Source organism: Molossus molossus, unplaced genomic scaffold, assembly GCF_014108415.1.
Source record: "Molossus molossus isolate mMolMol1 unplaced genomic scaffold, mMolMol1.p scaffold_m16_p_10, whole genome shotgun sequence".
In the NCBI taxonomy this organism is placed as follows: Eukaryota; Metazoa; Chordata; class Mammalia; order Chiroptera; family Molossidae; genus Molossus; species Molossus molossus.
In genome coordinates, this window is record NW_023425345.1 from 13,899,318 (window position 1) to 13,920,472 (window position 21,155).

Below are 21,155 nucleotides of genomic sequence, written 5' to 3' on the forward strand. Positions count from 1 at the left end.
ATTAAAATTAAAAAAGGTAACTATATAAAACAAAATAGTTTTATTTAAAAAATCAAGATAGAACTTAAATCTTAGAAAATAATAGTATATAAATTAGAAATAGTGGTGACTAGAATTAAAGATTCTATGATCTTTATATTATTTGGGAGGAGGGCAAAAATACTGATTAAATTTAAATGTAAATAACTGAAAATTATATTAAAATGTTTAGAGCACTCTCTAAAAAACTCAAAAACAGGTTAAACATAAACCAGGAGGCAAGAAAGAGGGGAGGAAACATATTAGAACAAATAAATTTCACAAAATAAGACAATAGTACTAAATCATAGTAATTCAGTAAACAAACTAAATATAAATGGTCTAAATTCTGCAAGTAAAAGATAAAGATTGTCAGACTAAAAATTCTGAATTCGGCTATCTAAAACAAAGATAAAGAAACACTTATAGTAATAGACACATTATTAAAGCTAAAGAGGGTCATGATACATGATTTGGTTTATGAGGAAGCTGGAATAATTTCTAATATGAATATCCTAACAACATAAACTCAAAATAAATAAAGCAAAAAATGAAAATTAAAAAAAGAATTAAATTCTAAGCCATGATCATAGTGAAAGACTTGCAAATAGCTTTCTCGGTAATTGACAGTTCACAAGACAAGAAATCAGTAAGACATACACATTAGCATGCTTTGAACAACATATTAGCATGTTCATCTTATAGACAGATACAGATAGAACTCTGCTCTCAACAATAATGTATACATACTTTTATGTAAAGTTAACTATTATAGGCCACAAGGCAAGATTTTATATGATGAATAATATAATATGAAACTGCTATTTGTATTGTACATCAAAAACAATTTAAAATAATCAATTACATATTATTTAATCTAATACAGATTTCAAATACTCTGTAGATTAAGATTTCTAACAACAACCCAATTTAGGTGGAACTCAGTACCCTCTCCCACAAAATTTCAATTTCCATATTTTTGGAATGTTAAAAATATCTAAGTAAGTGATGGGTCAAAGAAGAAATAATAAGTAAAATTATAAAACTTAGAACATTGACTATTCTACCTATCAAAATTGTGGGAACTAGCAAAAATGATACATAAAAAGAAATGTATAGCCTTAAATGCTAATTTTTTTCAAAGTTTAAATATTAATGAGTTATCTCTCCAATTTTAGTTAGAAAAATAGCAACATAAACCTCAAAAAAGTAAAGAATAAAAAGAACAAATTAGTGAAATAGAAAAATTAGTTGTTTGAAAAAGCTAACAAAACTGATAAACCACTAGACAAGCTAGATCAAAAGACAGAACCCCGCCCAGTGTGGCTCAGTGGACTGAGTGTCATCCCATGTACTGAGAGGTCCCAGTTCAAATCCCAGTCAGGGCACATGCCCAGGTTGTGGGCTCAATCCCTAGTAGGGGACATACAGGAGGCAGCCAATGGATGTTTCTTTCACATCGATGTTTCTATCTCTCTCTCCCTTCCTCTCTCTCTAAAAAATAAATAAAAAACATATTAAAAAAAAAAAAAAAGACAGAGGTAGAAGCAAGAGAGACAGTGACAAAGAGGTCACAAATAAGTATAATTAGAATGAAACACAACTACAGATGGAGTAAAGCTTAAAATATTTAGAAGGCAATATTATTAACAATTTTATACTGGCAAATTTGAAAACAAGTGAAATAAACAATTCTACAATACTTTAAATTCTTTAAAAAAAACTAACGAAAACAAAACCCTGAAGCTGAACATTTCTATAGCTAGTGAACAAAGTGAATCAACGAGTTAAAAAAAAAAAAAAAAAATCTCACCAAGCCTAAATAGTTTTACAGAAAAGAAATAAACCGTTTTCTCCAGTGCATTTTATGAAGCTAATACAACCTTAATGCCAAGCCAGAAAAAGGCAATATAAGAAAGAAAACTTACAGAACAATCTCACTCCTTATAATAAATACAAAATGTACTAATTCAAATAATACCAAATTGAACCCAGTAACATTTTTAAAAAGTTTGTGCCATAAACCTTTTAACATGAAAAGGTTGATTTAACATGAAAAAAATCTGTTCATTTCACTTACTAAATTAAAGAATAAAGAAAAAATGGTATGAACATTTCAATACATGCAGAAAAAGTATTCAATAACACTCAACAACAATTCGTGAGAAAAACTAATAATGAGCCAGAAATAGAAGAGAACATCCTGTAAGTTATAAAGAATGTCTATAAAAAACCTAGAGCCAACATCATGCTCAGTGGTAAAACATTAAAACTATTCTCTGTAAAATCAGTAAATCTGCAAAGCTGTCTGTTATCTCCATTCCCAACATTTACTGGAGGTTTTGGTCAGTTTGTATGTGTACATGGACAGACACACAGATAAACACACATACACACATGTAGAAGGACTTGCAAGGAGGAAATAAAATCCCATTACTTTATTTTTAATATAACGTGTCTTCATAGAAAATTCCAAAGAATTAATACATTTATAAACTATTTGGAACTAAAAAGAGTTTAGAAAGTTTTTATATTACAGCACTACACAAAAGCCAGTTACATGTGTATAGATCAGCAATGTTAGAAAAGGTAAACTTTTTAAAGATACCATTTATAATAACTAAAAATAAAAAGTTTAATTATAATTATAAAAAATTATAATTCTTTCAACAAATAATATATAATTCAACCTTCATGAAAAAAAAAAGGAAATTCTTATTAAAAGATTAATGCAGAGCTAAGTAAATAAAACCAAACAATATACCATGTTCATGGATAAGAAAATTATTTTAAGGACGTCAAGTCCCCTCTGAAATCCATCTATAGAACCAATGCAGTTCCCTTCATAATTCCATCAAGGTTTCTCACAGATGGTGAGACGCTGATATTAAAATGTATATGGAGCCCTGGCCGGTTTGGCTCAGCGGTTAGAGCGTCGGCCTGCGGTCCCGAGAGACCCGGGTTCGGTTCCCGCTAATGGCATGTATCTCGGTTGCAGTTTGTCCCCGGCCCTGGTTGGTCGTGCGGGTGGCGGCCACTTGATGTGTCCCTTTCACATCGATGTTTCTCTCTCTCTTCCTCTCTCCCCCTCCCACTCTACCTGAACAAAAAATGGAAAAATGTCCTCAGGTGAGGATGAAAAAAAAAAAAATGTATATGGAAAATAAATGGGTGATAGCCAAGGGACTGCTATAGAAGAAAAACTGATGGGTGAATAGAGGGCTGAGAAACTTGTTCTACCAGTTATCCAAAATTATTTTACAATTATAATTAAGACTGTAGATATGGCCTAGCCAGAGTGGGGCTCAGTGGATTGAGCATCATCCCATGGACTGAGAGGTCCCGGTTTGATGCCCAGTCAGGGAACATGCCCAGGTTGTGGGCTCAATCCCCAGTGGGAGTTGTGCAGGAGGCAGCGGATCAATGATGTATCTCTATCAATCATCGATGTTTCTCTCTTTCTCCTTTCCTCCCTAAGAAATCAATAAAAACATATTTAAAAAAAAAAAAAAAAAAAAAAAGACTGTAGATTTGGCAGTGGAATAGAGTTCAGAAAGAGACCCACACATATATAAAAACCTGATACACTGCAGAATGCATTGCAGATTAGTAGGAACAGGATGAATTACTCAAGAAATGTACAAGGACTTTTAGAAAAAGTAAAATGTGTATCCTGTGTCATATACAAAATTCCAGATAAATTAAGAATTTAAATGTGAAAGTAAAAACATTTAAACTTTTAGAATATATAGAAATATGTTAATGATCTCAGGGCATATATAACTAACAAATAATTAACATCCAGGATATATGAATAAAGAACTCCTATGAATCAATAAAAAGACAGCCCTGACCGGTTTGGCTCAGCAGTTAGAGCATCGGCCCGCGGACCAGAGAGGCCCACGTTCGGTTCCCACTAAAGGCAGGTACCTCGGGTGCAGTCTGTCCCCGGCCCCGGTAGGGATCTTGTGGGTGGCAACCACTCGATGTGTCTCGCTCACACCTATGTTTCTCTCTCTCTCTTCCTCCCTCTCTCCCTCAAGCTCTAGCTGAAAATAAATGCAAAAAGGTCCTTGGGTGAGGATAAGAAAAAAGAAAGAAAGAAAAAGGCAAACCACTCAACAGAAAATGGACAAGTTTTTTTTCAAAATGCATTTTACATAAGAGAAAAGATAAGTGGCTCATAAACATATGAAAGGACACTCAACCTTTTTGGTAATTAGGGAAATATAAATTAAAAAGAGAATAAGATACCCAAGTGTTGGCTAGGACAAGGAGCAATGGGAATTCTCATAGCCTGCTGGTGGAAGCTTAAACTGGTTGCTACTCTTCTGTAAACATTTGGCATCGTAAAGTTGAACATGCACATGCTCCATGACCTGGCAATTTAATACCTAGAAATATACCCAAACTCTTATACGTATCAGAAGACATATATGAGAATGTATTCTGTTGTGGTCAAAATTATAAATGAACTCTGAAATGCTTAATTAAAAACCATACAATATAGCCCTGGCCAGTTTGGTTTGGCAGTTAAAGCATTGGTCTGAGGACCAAAGAGTAGCAGGTTTGATTCCTGGTCAAGGGCACGGACCTCTGCTGGTTTGATCTTCAGCCCCAGTAGGGATCATGTGGGAGGTAACCAATGAATGTGCCTCTCTCACATCAATGTCTCTCTCTCACTCCCTCCCTCCCATTCTATCTAAAAACCAATGGAAAAATATCCTCAGGTGAGGATAAAAAAAAGTATACAATATACTCATTATCCAAAATTTATATTTAAGGAGTACATAAATAATCTCTTTATGAAATGCTTATTCATTAATTGCTAAATTCATTAATAAATATCAGTAATACCTTTGGTAAATGCAGAGCTAAAACACAGCTGGCAGGTCAATTCTAGTTATAGTATGAATGACTTTGTTCACACTGACAGGTGTACACTTTAATCATCAAAGACTACATCAAGCATTTATGAAAGAAAATCCTTTTGGAAGATTATTTCAATTTGATCAAGATTAAAAGTAAATAAAACTTTTATCCTTATCATCATTAAGTGCAATAACTTTGGTTTTAATATCTTAATCAGAAAATATACAGGAAACAATAAGAACATGGAGGGCTTGATGTCCTGTGATCTTCCATAATAACCACCCATTTTCAAGAGACTATAATCTGTTCAACAGAAAGGATTCTACCAAGGATCTTAATCACATTCTGAGAAAATTCACATTCAAAATAAACAATATGCCACTAAAACCCAAACAATGTAGGAATTAGCAGCTATATAAAAGGTTAGCTCGACATGAGTCATTTCTGAAGTGATGAAAGTCTGTCTTTGAAGTGTTTGCTATTCAAGCTGGAAAATATATAAAGGTAGGAATCATTTATGAAGCAGGTTGAGAAACTTTCTCCATTTTACACATCCTTGTCTGACTCTATGCAAACATTGAACTAGGAATGGCAAAAATGAGTCTCTCTTTCTACAGATTAATACTAACTTTTTCTTTGCTTTCCCAAGGCATTTTACTTTCAGCATCCAAGTCCATAAGAAATTTAGAAGATGACATGGTATTTAACACATTTAGGCTGGGGAAAGCCTTTCAGAAGGAAGATACTGCAGAAAATCCAGCTGTTGCTGCACCTTCCCTGGAACAATATAAAAATGATGACAGCGCTTTTATGAATGATGAAGAAAACAAAAATTCAAGGGTAAGTGGCAATATGACTTGTCCCTTATTTTAATGGTTATTTGAATGACTTTTACAGATGCCTTGACAGTAGAGTCAATACTTTTATTTTATAAACAGAAGTCTATGCAAATAGTTACAATATGCATTAGGACAACTGATGAAATATCATACATGGCAGGTTGTTCTTTCATCCTAGACAACAACTCTTATCTAAAAGCTTTTTTTTTTTTCAAAACAAGACCTTGTATCTAAGAGATTTTTTAAAAGTCAAAACAGTGCATCTTTGAATTAATTAATCAATAAGAATATAATGCAATTGTATTATATTACCATTCCAGTAAGACAGCTAAAACACATTTCAACCTTTTCTCTACAGAATGCAGGCCTTAAACATAATTTCTTGAATCATGGTCTGCCATTGAATCTGGCTCTAAAACCTTCTTTCGCACTAAAAGGAACTGTAGCTTTTCCAGCTGAGAGTGGAGTTCAGAACACTGAACCAACACAAGAAAAGAGAGAGAGTGGCGATGAAGAGAACTCGGCCAAATTCCCTATAGGAAGGAGAGATTTTGACAGTGAGTAGTCCTTTAAAATTTGATTCTGTATCTTAGTAACATAAAATAGAAGTCTGAGTTTAACTGAATTTGGATCCAATCATGACAAAATTAAATAAGACCATGGTTCAATTACACTTGCTATTAAGTGACCCCTGCCAAATATGTGAAATTAAAAGGCATTTAATTGGTTGTTGTAGTTTTGATGTAGAATTAGCTATATTAGATCCACTATTTTCATTTTTAATAATTTTTTTGTGTGTGATAGTAATAGTCCTTTAAACAATTTAAACCTTTTTTTTTCTTTCAGTGCTCAGGTGTATGCTGGGAAGAGTCTATCGACCATGTTGGCAAGTCTGATACCTGTTGGTCCACATCATCTTTGCAGAAGAAAAGAAAATCATTTAACTGCCTGTGGGGGGGGAAGCCCTTACCGTTGCTATGACATATTATTTGAAATGTCTGTTTTAAAAGAAAGTAGTATAAAGAGATACCAGTAACTTAAATGATATACTTTATTTGTACATTAAACTTTGTGAATATTCTGCATCACTATGACTTAGTATTTTTTTAAAATAATGCTTAACATATTAACCTTACATACACTCCAGACCAAAATAATAAAGCATCATAATTTACACCTTGATCTCTTAAAAATTAAGTAAATGCCTTTGATGAATGGTTTCATATATACATAAATCTAAAAGTACATAAAAGACAAATTCATAGTCTAAAGAACTGAGTTAACTTTGTCTGGCCAGTAATCAATTTGTCCTTGGCAGTACACTTGTTGCTTTTTGCTACTCTGGCTAGTTTGCCATCCAATTTATTCTGCAAATCGTTTGATGTCTTAGGTATCTTAACATTTTTATGTTGGGGTGGTTCACTTCCATTATCACAGAGAATGTTTTCATCATCTAAATCCACCTGTTTCCTTTTTGAACTTTTATTTCCTGTCTGACTACTTGATTTTCTTTCTACTTTTTTATTTTTATTTCTGTCCAGATGAACATTTCCAGAACTTGTTCTAATTGTTGGTCTTCCAACAGATGAATTTACACCTTCTGTTATGCAAGATGAAAGAGAAAAGGAATTATAGAATACTTAGTATTATTACACATGAGAATTTTACAATAAACTTTGAAAATGGCTGAGTATTTAAAAATGTATGATTTGTAATCAAATAATGATATAAATTATGACTATATTATCACGTTACTTTTCATCTTACCATATCACTGTTCATCCCTATAAACAAGTACTTTCTTTGTTTGAATGCATGACACTTAATCCTTAAATGCTACAATCATTTTTTAAATATTTAGTTAAATCAAACTGTCCTATTCTGTCTATAAATTTGTACTTAGATTTAACTTTTTAAATAAACTCAAAACTTTAAAAATATACACCTCTACATTTCACATTTTGTAAAAAGAAAAAAAAAATCTAGTTTTACTTAAGTTAAAACCATACACTGGAATTAAACTGTTATTAAATTGCTTAAATAAGGTCAGTTACCAAAAAGGTCATTTTCCATGTGAAGAACACACAAGGGCTTTGATGCTGAATTCACATTATTCCATGTATTCTTGCTTATCAGGCAGTCATCTTTGTAAGTACAAGAAAACTGGGATCTAATTGAGGTTTGCTTCATCTGGTAATGGGAAGAAAGAGGAAAATATACAATTTATGTATTTTTCACCTAGATAGAAATACACTCTCTAGTAGTCAAGGAATCACAAAAATTCCCCTTAAAAATTCCAGTATTCATTGAGAACTTTTCACCCTTGATGTTTCATCATTTACAAATTCATTCATTGTTACAACCAGCATTTTAATGCATTTTAGTGATACAAGTTTTATGTATATTTTTCATATTTTTTGTAACAGTTTAGAAAGATCAATTTTAGACTCTTCAGAGATCTTTCTTAAACATTCCTGTATTTGAGCTGCTTTGGAAAGAAAGTTTTATGATAAGTTTAATAACATACATGAAATACATAATCCTAGAAAAAGACAAGTTCTTCACCCTAAGAATTACAGGGTACAACTCTTCTAGGGAAAAAAAAAAAAGAACCAGTATATGTAACTCAAGAAATTGAGAAAGGGAGAAATGCTCAGATGAAATAGAGAACTGAGAAAGGACAAAAAAAAGAAAACTTAACAAAGTGCACATATGCATTACCAATGAACACAGAGTGGGTGAAGGCAGGAGCGGGGGAGAGGAAGGAGGGGTCAATGAGGAAAAAAAGAGGGGCATCTGTAATACTCTCAACAATAAAGATACATTTTAAAAAAGAAAACAAACAGAAATAAATTGAACAAAAACAAAATGATGACTGAGAGGCATGATTTCTTGATTAAAAACTTGAATATTTAAGAAAATAAGAAAGATGATTCAAATATATCATTCAAGGAAAATATGACCAAGTGATTTAATAGTTGAATATTCAAAATACACTCTTGCTTTTATCTCCAAATGTTATAAGTAGGAGAAAATTAGAAAGCTAAATTTAATTCTTACCCACTAAAAAGGATGCCAAGAAAGTAGTTTTGGAAATGTATTCTGCAAATATAAAACCAGTGGCTCCTTTAGGGATAGCAATTAATTGCAAAACAAAGAAATCTACACAGATAAAGGAAGTTTCGACAATTACAACTGATGTGTAATGCCACTCAGTCACAACGAGATTTCTCAAAATCCAAAGTCATCCCAAATCCTTTTCAGAAAAAGATGAAGTTTAAATGTCAAATAAATGATTAGAGAAAGAGAAATTTAACATCTCAAATTATAACTAACATTGTGCTGAAGATTACTTACAGAACATTTGTTGATATAATTCATGAAGTCTAAAAGAACACAACTTCATATTATATATTCAGTAGTTATATACGTACTACGTATATATATTCAGAGAGAACACTGAATTAACCCTCTCAGATGTTTGCAAAGATAATGGCAGTGAAATCCACTGACTATGGATTAGAAGAATTAGAATGGTTTCCAGTCCAGCTGCTTCATAAAATCAAGTTTTCTCAGGGTGACATATTTTATATTTTTTTGACTAGAGACGTCTATGAGAACCTCCACTTCCTTGATCCCTAAATATTATATTTAAGATTTAGACCAATTGAATTTATTTTCCATTTAAGCAAAAAAATACACAAAATTGAATGTGAAAATGCAAAGATCAAAACTACTTTTTGAAAGTTAAATAGAGTAGGTTATAATGGAACTATAATCCCATATCTTCAGGAATCCACATGAATGTAAATACTATTAAATAGTTTCTACCATGAGATGCCCTAAAATATAATGGAAGGTTTTAACTAGTCCTTTCTGAATGTTATTAATTCCATAAGTACAGAATTAAAGCAATTGACAAAGCTATTAAATAAATTTTGTTAATACAATAAACTTTATATTGTATTATATCACATCATTATTATAGTAATGTTATCTAAAAACTTATTTTCATCTGTAAAACCAGTACCAAGTGTTAACATTATCTTTTTGTTTGTTTGTTTTATTAATTAATTTATTTTTGTTACAGATGATTCTCCTTTTTCCCCCACTGATTCCCCCCTCCCCCTCCCTCCCTGCCCTGTCCCCAGCTTTGTTGTCCATGTCCATTGTTCATGCATACATGCATATAAGTTCTGTGGTTTATCTCTCCCCCACCCGCCCCTCTTCTGGGGATTGTCAGTCTGTACCCCACTTCTACGTCTCTGGGACTATCCCATTCCTCAGACTGTTATGTTCATTCTATTCCACAAATAAGTGAGATCATATGATACTTGTCTTTCTCTGTTTGGCTTGTTTCACTTAGGATAATACTTTCCAGGCCCCTCCATGTAGTCTCAAAAAATAAGAGATCTTTCTTTCTTACAGCTGCATAGTACTCCATTGTGTATATGTACCACTGCTTTTTTATCCATTCGTCTACTGATGGACACTTAGGCTGTTTCCAGATCTTAGCTGTTGTAAATAGTGCTGCTACAAACATGGAGGTACATATATTCTTTCTGATTGGTGTTTCAGGTTTCTTAGGGTATATTCCTAGAAGTGGGATCACTGGGCATGGTTAGTACTTGGATGGGAGACATTATCTTTTTACACAACTTTTCTTTAATGTCAGCAGAGTTATTGCTTACAGAGAATTATAAACTTACTGCTTATAGAGAGTTACAGAGTATGGTAAGTGCATGAAGGCAAATGAGTGCTAAGTGGTCGGCTGGGATCACTTCCATGGTACCCAGATACAGATAGATGCCTTGAGGGACTTTAGCCTCCCGCCACAAAGTCTTCATCAGCACCACCCATAAAACACTCTAAGTAAAAATACAACAATTATATTGCTTAGTACAGATAATGTTTTCTCAATCTCATATTTAGCATGAATAAAAATGTCTTTAGAAAGTTGTTATTTTTATTTTTATTAATTTTTAACATACATCTAAGTAAAATAAAAACCTTTATTTGCTGTGTAAATACAGTCACAAAATAAGTTCCATAGCCCTCCCACTGTAACTAGATTTCCTCTCCTCAGGACCCCATTGAGAAATTCTTGAGCCCTTAGTGACATTGGGGCAATTTCAGAAAACTAGAGTTACAAGACAATAGATTATTAGAATACTGAGAATGGATTCAGGCATGAAAAAAAATAGTTAACCACTTTTTTTTTTACCATGAAAAATATTATTTATAAACATATCAAAACACAAGAGAGAACCAGAATAGTTCTATGGTAATCTTGGAATATTTATGTCCAAAAGAAATAACTTAGAGTAGTATATTGAGGGTAGTTTTTCTTTTGATAAAAGATTACATATAGGTTTTCTTTTCCCTACCCCATACAAAAATCTTTTTTTATTAATTACTACTTATTAAGTTCTAACTACGTGATAGGCATATAGTGTATTTAAGACAGTACAAAGATGGTTTCTATAATCACACAGACATTCTACTTATGAAATTTGCTGTTGACACACAGCTGGAAGGAATAATAAATAAATTGGATAACAAAATCAAGATTGAAAAGATCTCAGATGGCTAGAACCGTAAGTAGAAAATAATAAGATGAAAACGAATGAGGATAAACAAAGTCCTGTATTTAAGTTCAAAATATCAATCACAGATGTACGGGATGAGGAAGAGCCTAACTTTAAAATAACATATGAAAAAGATCTAGAGATTTTAATTGATCACGAACTCAAGTGGAGCCAACAATGTAATGTCCAGCTAAGGAACCAGACAAAAGGCTATGGTGTGATGGGAAAGGCACTGGATCTGTGGTCAGAACACCTGGCTTCTCATACTGGCTCTATCACCTATTAACTAGATGATGTTAAGTAACCCTCTTCTCACGTATCCACATTAAATGGGAATAATATTTATCTCACAAAATTGTCAGAATTAAATGAAGTTAGAAATATGAAAGGGCTCTATAACTCTAGAGACCTATGTAGATACTTTGCAGTTATTAATGTAATAACATGTATGAACACAGTATTTCTATAGAGTGAGAAATTTGTTGAATTAGATTTCTCAGGACCAGACCAACTCTACAATAATCCTTGGAATGCAGCTCAAAAAATGAGCTTACAATCAGCATCTTCATTTTAGTTATTAAAACAATACAAGCTACATTGGCTTGTATTTATAACTTAAAAGAGAATGCTATTCCTTTGTTCATAAAAGTTGAATTTTTCTGCACAAGATTAGTGGCTACATAGAACTGAGATTACTTCCTGTTGCAAATCTTCCAAATCTCTCTGTGTATTTGATTTGGAATCACAAATAAGCAAAACAATTCCCTCTTGAAAGTGCTTTTGAAGTACTAAACAACGAAGAATAATGTCCAGATTCATACATGGCTGTTAAAATCATTTTATGTTCAAGTCACATGAGAGAAAAGGATTGAAAGTTTTACTTTGTAGAGTGATTTCCCCCCCACTTTGGAAAGATTTCTATCCACAGTAAAATTGCAATGAACTTCAAACTTGCCAAGAATTGGAAAAGTCCTTTTGCCACAAGCTCTTTTTAAATTGAAATTATTAGTAGGTTCCCAGTTTGAGGAAAATAGTACTTCACATAGGAAAGCCTGACTCCAGTTAAAACGAATGAGTCAAAATATTGAAAAGTTGCAGACACTCTCAGAATATTATTAAGAAAAGGCAAGCTCTAAGCCATTATACCAATTAATAGATCAACAAGTTTTGAAAAGAAAATCATTTTCTTTTTTTTTATCCTCACCCGAGAACATTTTTCCATTTTTTTGTTCAGACAGAGTGGGAGGGAGGGAGAGAGAGAGAGAGAAACATCGACGTGAAAGAGACACGTCGAGTGGCTGCCTCCCTCACGACCCAACTAGGGCCGGGGACAAACTGCAACCGAAGTATGCGCCCTTAGTGAAAACCGAACCCGGGTCTCTCCGGACCACAGGCCAGTGCTCTAACCACTGAGAAAAACTGACCAGGGCAAGAAAATCATTTTCAATGTACCTCTTATATATGTAACCAGAAATAAATACTCTAAATTAATCTTTTTGTTCTTACATTATCACATTTTCAAAAGAACAGAGATTTGCTACCCTTATGGCATATTAATTTATAAATATATTGAATGATCCATTTACTCTTCAGTGAAATTTCACTTACTTCGCTAAATAGCAAAAGATAATATGTTCTACCTAAGTAGTAGCATTATTTTTTATGATCCCTCATTATATATAATTACTGTGACTTTATTTACTCTTTAGGAACAGCATAAACTTTGAAGTTTTACACCTGAATACATACCCTTGCTCTGTTACTTCCTGGCTGCAAGGTCTGGAAAAGGATGCCCTCTCCAGTGGAGCAAGGATTAATTAGGATGAAGGATATAAAATGTCTAGCATAACACTCGACACTTAGTAGGTACTCAGTAAATACCAACCTCATTCGTCAGCCAAAATGAATTCAGTTTCTAATTCAATTTCTAGTTCAGTCTAATACAAAAACCCCATCTTCGTTCTAATGAAAAATGCTGCTCTCTCCCTTAAAGTCTTTGCTTAATGTCACCTTCTCAAAGAGACCTCTACTGATCATACTATTTAAAACCAAAACACACAAAGGAACACTCTCTCCTTATTCTCCTCCCCTGCTTTATTTCACTCCATAGCACCAATAACCTTCTAACATCCCATATACAGTAACTCACTTGCTTGTTTTGTTTGTTGTCTGCCTCTCCCAACTAAAATGCAAGTTCCATAAACAAAACCCTTAGTTTGGCAATTACCTGGTGGCCCACTCTGACCCTCCTGTGGCCCTCTCCTCCTCACAGGAAAAGGAGCCCATGGGGCCTCAGACATGCCCATGAGGAGACCATGACACCCCTTTTAGATCCTGCTGCAAGTACCTAGGACTCAGAATTCCCTGCTCAAACTGTCCGAGGCACTGGGCTGGCATGGGCCTCTTCCTCTAGGCTCAAGGGCTGACTGTTTAGGGAAAGGGCAATGGAGAGTAGGGTATGTACACCTCTTGAGGGAGTGTCCCTAAGAGTATGGAACAGAATCAGGGTTGAAAGGGTATAGGAGTAGGTCAGGGGCTTCCATTTAGATTCTTGCACCCCAGCCCCACAAATATTTGGGGAAGGCTTGTAAGGGGTTTTTTGTCTGGTATGTTCATTGATGTTTCAGGAAGCATTTAATACATGTTTGTTAAATAACAAGTAAAATTATAACAGACTCTAACAGGTATATGCAAGTGGAAGGTATGAGGAAACAGAAACATGAGTAAGCAAAACCTTGGAGGTACAAAAAGATGCACAGAATAGATTCTACCTTTATTTATTTTTTTAATTAACTTATTTTTGTTACAGATGTTTCTCCTTTTTCCCCCATTGATTCTTCCCTCCCCCTCCCTCCCCTCCCTGTCCCCTGCATTGTTGTCCATGCCCATTTTTCATGCATTTATAAGAGAGTAAGGAAACCACATGATAGAGAAATGAGAGAAGTATATTGGCAAAGAATAGTTAAATCATCCTGAGCACAGAAGTTTTGAGATAGAAAAATATGTACAGTGTAAATTCTACTCTGCTCAATAAAGTAATGAAACTTCCGGCCAAGATGGCGGGTAGGTGAAGGTGTTATCGTCCTCCGTAACCACATCAAAGTTACAACTAAACTACAGAACAACCATCATTCAAAACCACCTGAAATCGAGCTGAATGAAAGTCCTACAACTACAAAACTAAAGAAGCAGCTGAATCAAGACTGGTAGGAGGGGCGGGGGGGACGGGCTGGTCACACACCCACGTGTGGCGGATAAAAATCAGGAGGACACCTTGGCTGGAAAGGTCCTTCCTGAGGACTGAGGGGTCCCCGTCCCACACCAGGCGCCCCGCTCAGGGTTCCAGTGCCAGGAAGAGAATCCCCATCACTTCTGGCTGGAAAACCAGTGGGAACTGGGGCTCTGGGAGGCTGAGACGGCTGGAGCCCTAGGCAGCTCCTCTTAAAGGGCCCGCGCACGGACTTATCGGACTCTCTCCCTCTAAACTTGGAGGGGAGGCAGCTCGAGGGGCACCAGAGACATACAGGGAAGAACTGAGCTGTTTGGCACTGGAGCGAGGGCTGGAGCAGGGCTTTCTCCTGGACAGACGTGCTGCCAGAGGCCTTTGTTTCTTTGGTGAGCCCTTCCCGGGGGCAGCAGACAGCTGCCATATCTGGGACTCCAGCAACCTAGCTCACACTGGTAGCCCCGCCCTCGTGACTCCTTGAGGCCCCGCCCCACCCAACTTTCAGGCCCACCCAAGCTGTTGCTAGTTGCTTAAACATAGGATTGGCCTGTCTTGGATCCTGCTTCAGATTTTCCTAAATTCTTTCAAACAAGCAGCATCTGGTCTCAGCTAGCCCCATACCTCTCGTTAAGTAATACACTGAAACAAACACAGGGAGAAGCCAAAATGAGGAGACAAAGAAACAGGTCCCAAATGAAAGAACAGAACAAAACCCCAGGAAAAGAACTAAGCGAAATGAAGATAAGGAACCTAACAGATGCTGAGTTCAAAATACTGCTTATAAGGATGTTCAACGAACTCAGTGAGGGCCTCAAGCGCATAAAAAAGGACCAGTCAGAAATGAAGGATGCATAGTCAAAAATGAAGGAGGCACTAACTGAAATAAAAAATAATTTACACAGATTCAATAGTAAAGTAGGTAAAGCCAAGAAGCAAACCATCGATTTGGAATATAAGGAAGCAAAAAACACCCAATCAGAACAGCAAAAAGAAAAAAAATTCTAAAAAATGAGGATAGTTAGTGTAAGGAGCCTCTGGGACAACTTCAAGTGTGCCAACATTCGCATCTTGGGGGTGCCAGAAGGAGAAGAGAGAGAACAAGAAATTGAAAACCTATTTGAAACAATGGCAGAAAACTTCCCTAATTTGGTGAAGGAAACAGACATACAAGTCCAGAAAGCACAGAGAGTCCCAGATAAGATGAACCCCAAGAGGCCCATACCAAGACACATCATCATCAAAATGCAAAAGGTTCAAGACAAAGAGAGAATCTGAAAAGCAGCAAGAGAAAGGCAGCTAGTTACCTACAAGGGAGTTCCCATTAGACTGTCAGCTGATTTCTCAAAAAAAACTTCGCAGGCCAGAAGGGAGTGGCAAGAAATATTCAGAGTGATGAAAAGCAAGAACCTACAACCAAGATTACTCTATCCTGCAAAGCTGTCATTTAGAATCGATGGACATATAAAAACTTTCCCAGACAAGGAAAAGCTAAAGGAGTTCACCACCACCAAACCGTTATTATATGAAATGTTGAAGGGTTTTCTTGAAGAACAACAAAAATATGAATAAAATGGCAATAAATACATATCTATCAACAATTGAACCTACAAACAAAATGAGCAGGCAGAATAGAAAGAGACTCATAGATACAGAGAACTTTTTGTTGCTTGCCAGATGGGTGGGGGCTGGAGGTAGATGAAGGAAGTAAGAAGTAAAAATTGGCTGTTAGACTGATGAACCTCAAAGGGAAGGGGGGAGGGAGGGCAGGATGAGATAACCCTAAGAACTTATATGCATAACCAATGGACACAGACAACAGTATGTAAGGAAAAGGCAGGAGGGGGGCGTGAGTGGGGAGGAGGGGGTCAATGGGGGGAAAATGAGAAACATCTGTAATACATTCAACAATAAAGATATAATTTAAAAAATAAAAAATAAAATAATGAACCGTCTGGTATAGAAACAAGAAAAGTACACATGCAGAGGAAAGCTAACTCCCACTGAAGCACAGACAGTGGAAGTCCTCAGCTCCATGAGAGCAACCGTTTCTTTCTAGTTCTTAAACATCCCGCCTGTCTCTGGGTCTCAGGTACATATCCTTACAATAAGCCCTACAAAAAAAATAACCATCCCTTAAAACCACAGAAGCCACACTTTCCTTACCTTAGTCCCACATTATTTATTCACTTATTGTGCACATACCCAGTACACAGTCGTTTTATGCCTGTAAAGCAGTCCAGTACTTTCATCAGGTTGTTTGCGCGGCCTGAAATGCTCTCTTCCCTCCTGCCTATTTAAATCCTATTTATTCTCATTTCTCGTGGTCAGAGTGCCATTTCCTCTACTTATTATGGGTTTGAGGTTATTGCATTCGTGCGTATCTCTAATCTAATAGAACTGCAATTGTTTACTATGCTAGACACATGTAGTTAATTAATTTAAATTAAGTAAAATTAAAAATCCAGTTCCTCAGTTCAAGCGCCCAGTAGCCAAATGTGGCTGCCACCCACAGCGTCGGCACAAACACAAACCGTCTCCACAGAAAGTTCTAGTGAGAAGCACTGCTCTGGAACAAAGCTTCACCACCTATGCTGTGGCATTGCGTGTGCCGCAGATGGATTCACAAGGAGCTCGGGAACATTTCTGCTTGCTGGGTCCGTAATACTGGAACCCATAAGACAACTGTGTTGGTAAAGGAAACCTGACATGTGTTCCTCATGTCTTCTAACCACTACCTGATGTGAAACCAACTAAGTTTTGGGAAAAATTACAATCCCTAGATCTTCAAATATTGTTTCCATCTTATTTTCTCCTCTTCGTCTGGGGCTCCAAATAGGCAAATGTTAGACTTTTTCTCTGTGTCCTGCTCTTGTCTTTTGTTTTGTTTTTTATTCTGTTTTCCCTTTTTGCTTTAGTTTGGAGATTTTTCTAATGCCCTGTCTTTAAGTTCATATATGCTACCTAACGCTATGTCTGATCTATTAAACTCGTCTAATGAGTTCTTAATTTTAGACGTTGTCACAGTTCTGAAATGACTATTTGGTTCTGTTTTATATATTTTAATTCTCTGTTGGAATTCCCCAATTTTTCATCCATTTTGTCCATCTTTTACACGTTGAAAAAAATGTAATTCCTTGTCTGGTAATTCTAACATCTGGATCATCTGTTAGTTCTTCCTCTTAACTAAAGGACAAATTCCTTCCTCTTTTCATGTCCAGAATATTTTAATTCATGTTGGATATTGTGTATAAAAGAACTGTACAGGCTCAGACGAACAGCCTGCTTCTACCAACAAGGGTTTCCCCTGCATCTGCTAGGCAGACTTGGGCACAGTGAAGGGCTAATACGCTCAGCTCAGGGACTGAGCTGGGTTAGAGCTGGGCTGCAGTAGTCATAACTCATATTTGACTTCTGGCTCTTACTTCCTCCTCAGGAATGTCCCTCCCAGGCTTTCAACTGACAGCCTCGTGTATTTTTCTGGCCTCTGGGCTTCAGAGGTCTTTTAATTGTGCTCTCGGGCCTTCCACCCCCTGGCATGTCCAAACGTGGCGAGTATCTTGAGGAGGAGACAGCCATGTGTTTCAGGCAGGTCCCACTCCTCAAGCAGAGCATCGTCATCTAGCTACTGCGATGCCACAGCTGATGTTAGTGTACTGGATCGGGGCTCCTTAGCCTCACTTCTCTGCTCCGAAAACCCAGCATGTGTGCGCTAGGTAAAGATAAGTGTGCATCCCGGGCTCTTGAAGTTTCCAAGTGGTAGCCAACCCAAGACACCCAAGGTCTTTGTTGGTTCCTCTTTTCCTCTAGAGTTCCTTTATATGGGGCAATGCCAATCCTCGCGTCACACCAAGAGCTGGCAAATAATCCCAGGGAAGAAGTAGACGATAATGGCCGGCTCACCTCAGAAGAACTTGGCTCACCCCAGATTTCTAATTTATTTACACTGCTTCGGTTACATAGCTTGCCTGTGTCTTTAAAATATATTTTCCCCATTTGTCTGCCTTTTATTTTGTTTTGTAGCAGAAATGGTATTCTGCTATGACTTACTACATCCGAGTTAGAAACAAAGGCCTCCAAGTCTGGGGGTGACTTCTTGAGTCTGTTCCCTCCTTATTTGAGAGCATTTAATTTTCTCCTCAGTTACATTTTGAAGGCTGCAAGCATTGTTATCCCTCATTTTTCTTTAGCCTGAGGAATGGTAGAGGCAGAAGATTCAGCTGAGAAGATATGCTGTTTGAAAAAAATCACTGGGTTCTGCACTCTCTTCCAAGAGTCTATTACACATTATATGCACTCTAAGGTGTGCTTTCCCTATCAGGGACTGTTTCTCATTCAGACGGAGGGGATCACTGGGATCATGTCCCTACTTCAGTATGTCACAACTGACGAAGCGTGTAACCTCAGGGTTCATTTTCCACATTTTATCCACATTACTATGTAGTTGCCACTTCTACTATTTCTCTGACAAGAAAGGGAAAAACAAAAACAAAAAAACACACACTTAGTTGGGTCCTGTTTTGGAAATCTTAGTGATAACTCTCAGGATTTTGTCAATTCATGAGTATGGTATTTGGGGACTGGCGTAGATTGTCACTATGTCCTGCTGTGTGTGCTTCTTCACTCTGAAATCGTCTGTGTCTTTCCTTTGCCACCGTTTTTGAAGTTTACTGTATCTAATTATGTTACTCTTTGTTGTTTGCTGTTAGTGAATATTTTTGCTGGTTTCTACTATTCTGTACTCATTTTAAGGAGAGGAAAATTCTATGAGTTGAACTAAGTCCACCATTTTAATTTGAATATACTCAGACTTTTCTAATACCCTAAAGGTTAAACTTACATATCTAATTAAGAATTTCCTGCCTGGCTGGTGTGGCTCAGTGGTTGAGCATCAAATCCTCAGTGGGAGGCATGCAGGAGGCAGCCAATAGATGTTCTCTCTCATTGATATTTCTCTCTCTCTCTCTCTCTCTCCCTCCCTCCCTCCCTCCCTCTCTCCCTCTCTCCCTTCCTCTTTCTCTAAAATCAATAAAAAGAAAAAAAAAGTTTCCTAACATCATGAGCACTAGGCTGCCTGGCAGCTTGCAATGGTACCAGTTACAGTAGTCCATTTTTTTCACACTACCTAAGTCCAAATTTCCAATGTCCCAATTACTCTGTGTTTTAAAGATCGAGTATTTTCTTGATCAGCTCACTTAAGGTATTAATTAAGTCAATTAACACCAATGATTATTCTGACACACATATACTCCTGGGGAATAAGGAAAAGACCAGTATATTTGACCTTATGACTTTACAGTTGCTCGTGTGCAAAATACTGCTAAACCAGGCTGAAAGGAATGAAACAAATTTATTTACAGAGATACAAGGAGGTAAGTATGTCCTTGAGAAATCTTTTAATAAAAAGGTATAAGGGTACTTGTATAGATTGCTTGGGAAATGGGGAAAAAAATTCTCTAAAGGTTCCTACCAAAAACATGAAGGTTATGGAAGAATCTTCTGATTTCCTTTGCAGAAAAATGTATTTGACGATAATAAAGTTTCCTAATAAGCTACAGTATACATAAGACTAGAAGACTTAAAATGAGTATGTTAATAAATATTTTCCATAATGGTTTTATAGGGCTTTTATGTTCAGAGGAGTGTCTATTTCTATTTTTGAATGAGGAAATAAAAATCTAATAAAAAGTTAATTTGCCCCATATAATAATGACATGGATATGAACAATAGTTTGGTGACGGCCAAAGAAGGGGGAGGTGGGTGGAGGTGGGCAAAGTTGGGTATAAAGGAGGACACCTGCATTAATGTCAACATTAAAAAATTAAAAGAAAAGACTGATGTGGATATTTCACATTCAAGTGTCATCTACAACATCAATATTCTAAGTTCCCTAATATTTTCTACCTTTGCAATGAGTGTTCTTTCCAAGACAGTATTTCAAGTGTAGATTATATATTCTTTCCATGACTTGAAAAAAAAGTGCAAGCCAAAAGAGCAAAAGTAACAGGATAATAAGGTAATTAGCTGTTAAACTACTTTTCCACAGTTACTCAGTAGTACATATGAGCAACAATTTTTATTATTCCAACAAGTACTCTAACTGGCTATGGTTCAGCTGTATACCTGGCTAAACCAATTATTTTCACACTTTGCTTTTATAAAGAATACTGTATTATAAATACGATCATAAACACCAATTCCTTCTTTTCTCCATTGCCATTTAGATTCAGAGCTATGTAGACTAAGCCAGCTCCACAATTAAGGAACAAAAGCAATGTAATTATAATCTCATTAGTATTTAACCATGGCTTTGCACACTGGCATAGAATATTTCATATTTATAAGATCTTGGATAAAGTACTTTCTCGAGATTTTGGTCCCCTCATCTATAAATGAGACTGGATTAGACAATCTCTTCTACTTTCCAAAACTGTCTAAATTTCTCTGTACATTAAATTTGTCTATACTATACATTTTATTGAAATTAGTTCACTCTTACCAATTTCTAAAAAAAAGTTCTCATTATTCAGATACATATTTTCATTTTGATTTACTTAGTTCTAACAAAATATCTCAATGATCTGTAAATGAAAGTATTCAAGTCTGTCAGTATC

At 35.9% G+C, this 21,155-nt stretch overlaps 2 protein-coding genes across 12 annotated transcripts in view; one reads left to right on the top strand and one right to left on the bottom strand.

Annotated features, from left to right (window-relative positions):
- The first annotated feature begins 5,478 nt into the window (after positions 1-5,478).
- PMCH (pro-melanin concentrating hormone) lies at positions 5,479-6,294 on the top strand. The gene is made up of 2 exons (XM_036250813.1): positions 5,479-5,730; positions 6,088-6,294. Exons 1-2 carry the CDS (start codon positions 5,479-5,481, stop codon positions 6,292-6,294), a joined length of 459 nt encoding a protein of 152 aa, XP_036106706.1.
- The window catches only part of LOC118623992 (PARP1 binding protein), a 62,192-nt gene continuing 46,590 nt past the window's right edge, over positions 5,554-21,155 (bottom strand). For 4 of the 11 annotated variants that reach the window (XM_036251872.1, XM_036251871.1, XM_036251873.1 and 1 more), the window contains 2 exons: positions 7,784-7,919; positions 6,047-7,329 (listed from right to left, as the gene is read on the bottom strand). In XM_036251872.1, the coding sequence (XP_036107765.1) occupies positions 6,989-7,329; positions 7,784-7,919 (477 nt within the window). In that variant the 3' untranslated portion in view covers positions 6,047-6,988. Of the gene's footprint in view, positions 5,668-6,041; positions 7,330-7,783; positions 7,920-10,438; positions 10,598-21,155 lie in introns of those variants that run through there. The other 7 variants (XM_036251877.1, XM_036251874.1, XM_036251876.1 and 4 more) reach the window with 5 other exon arrangements.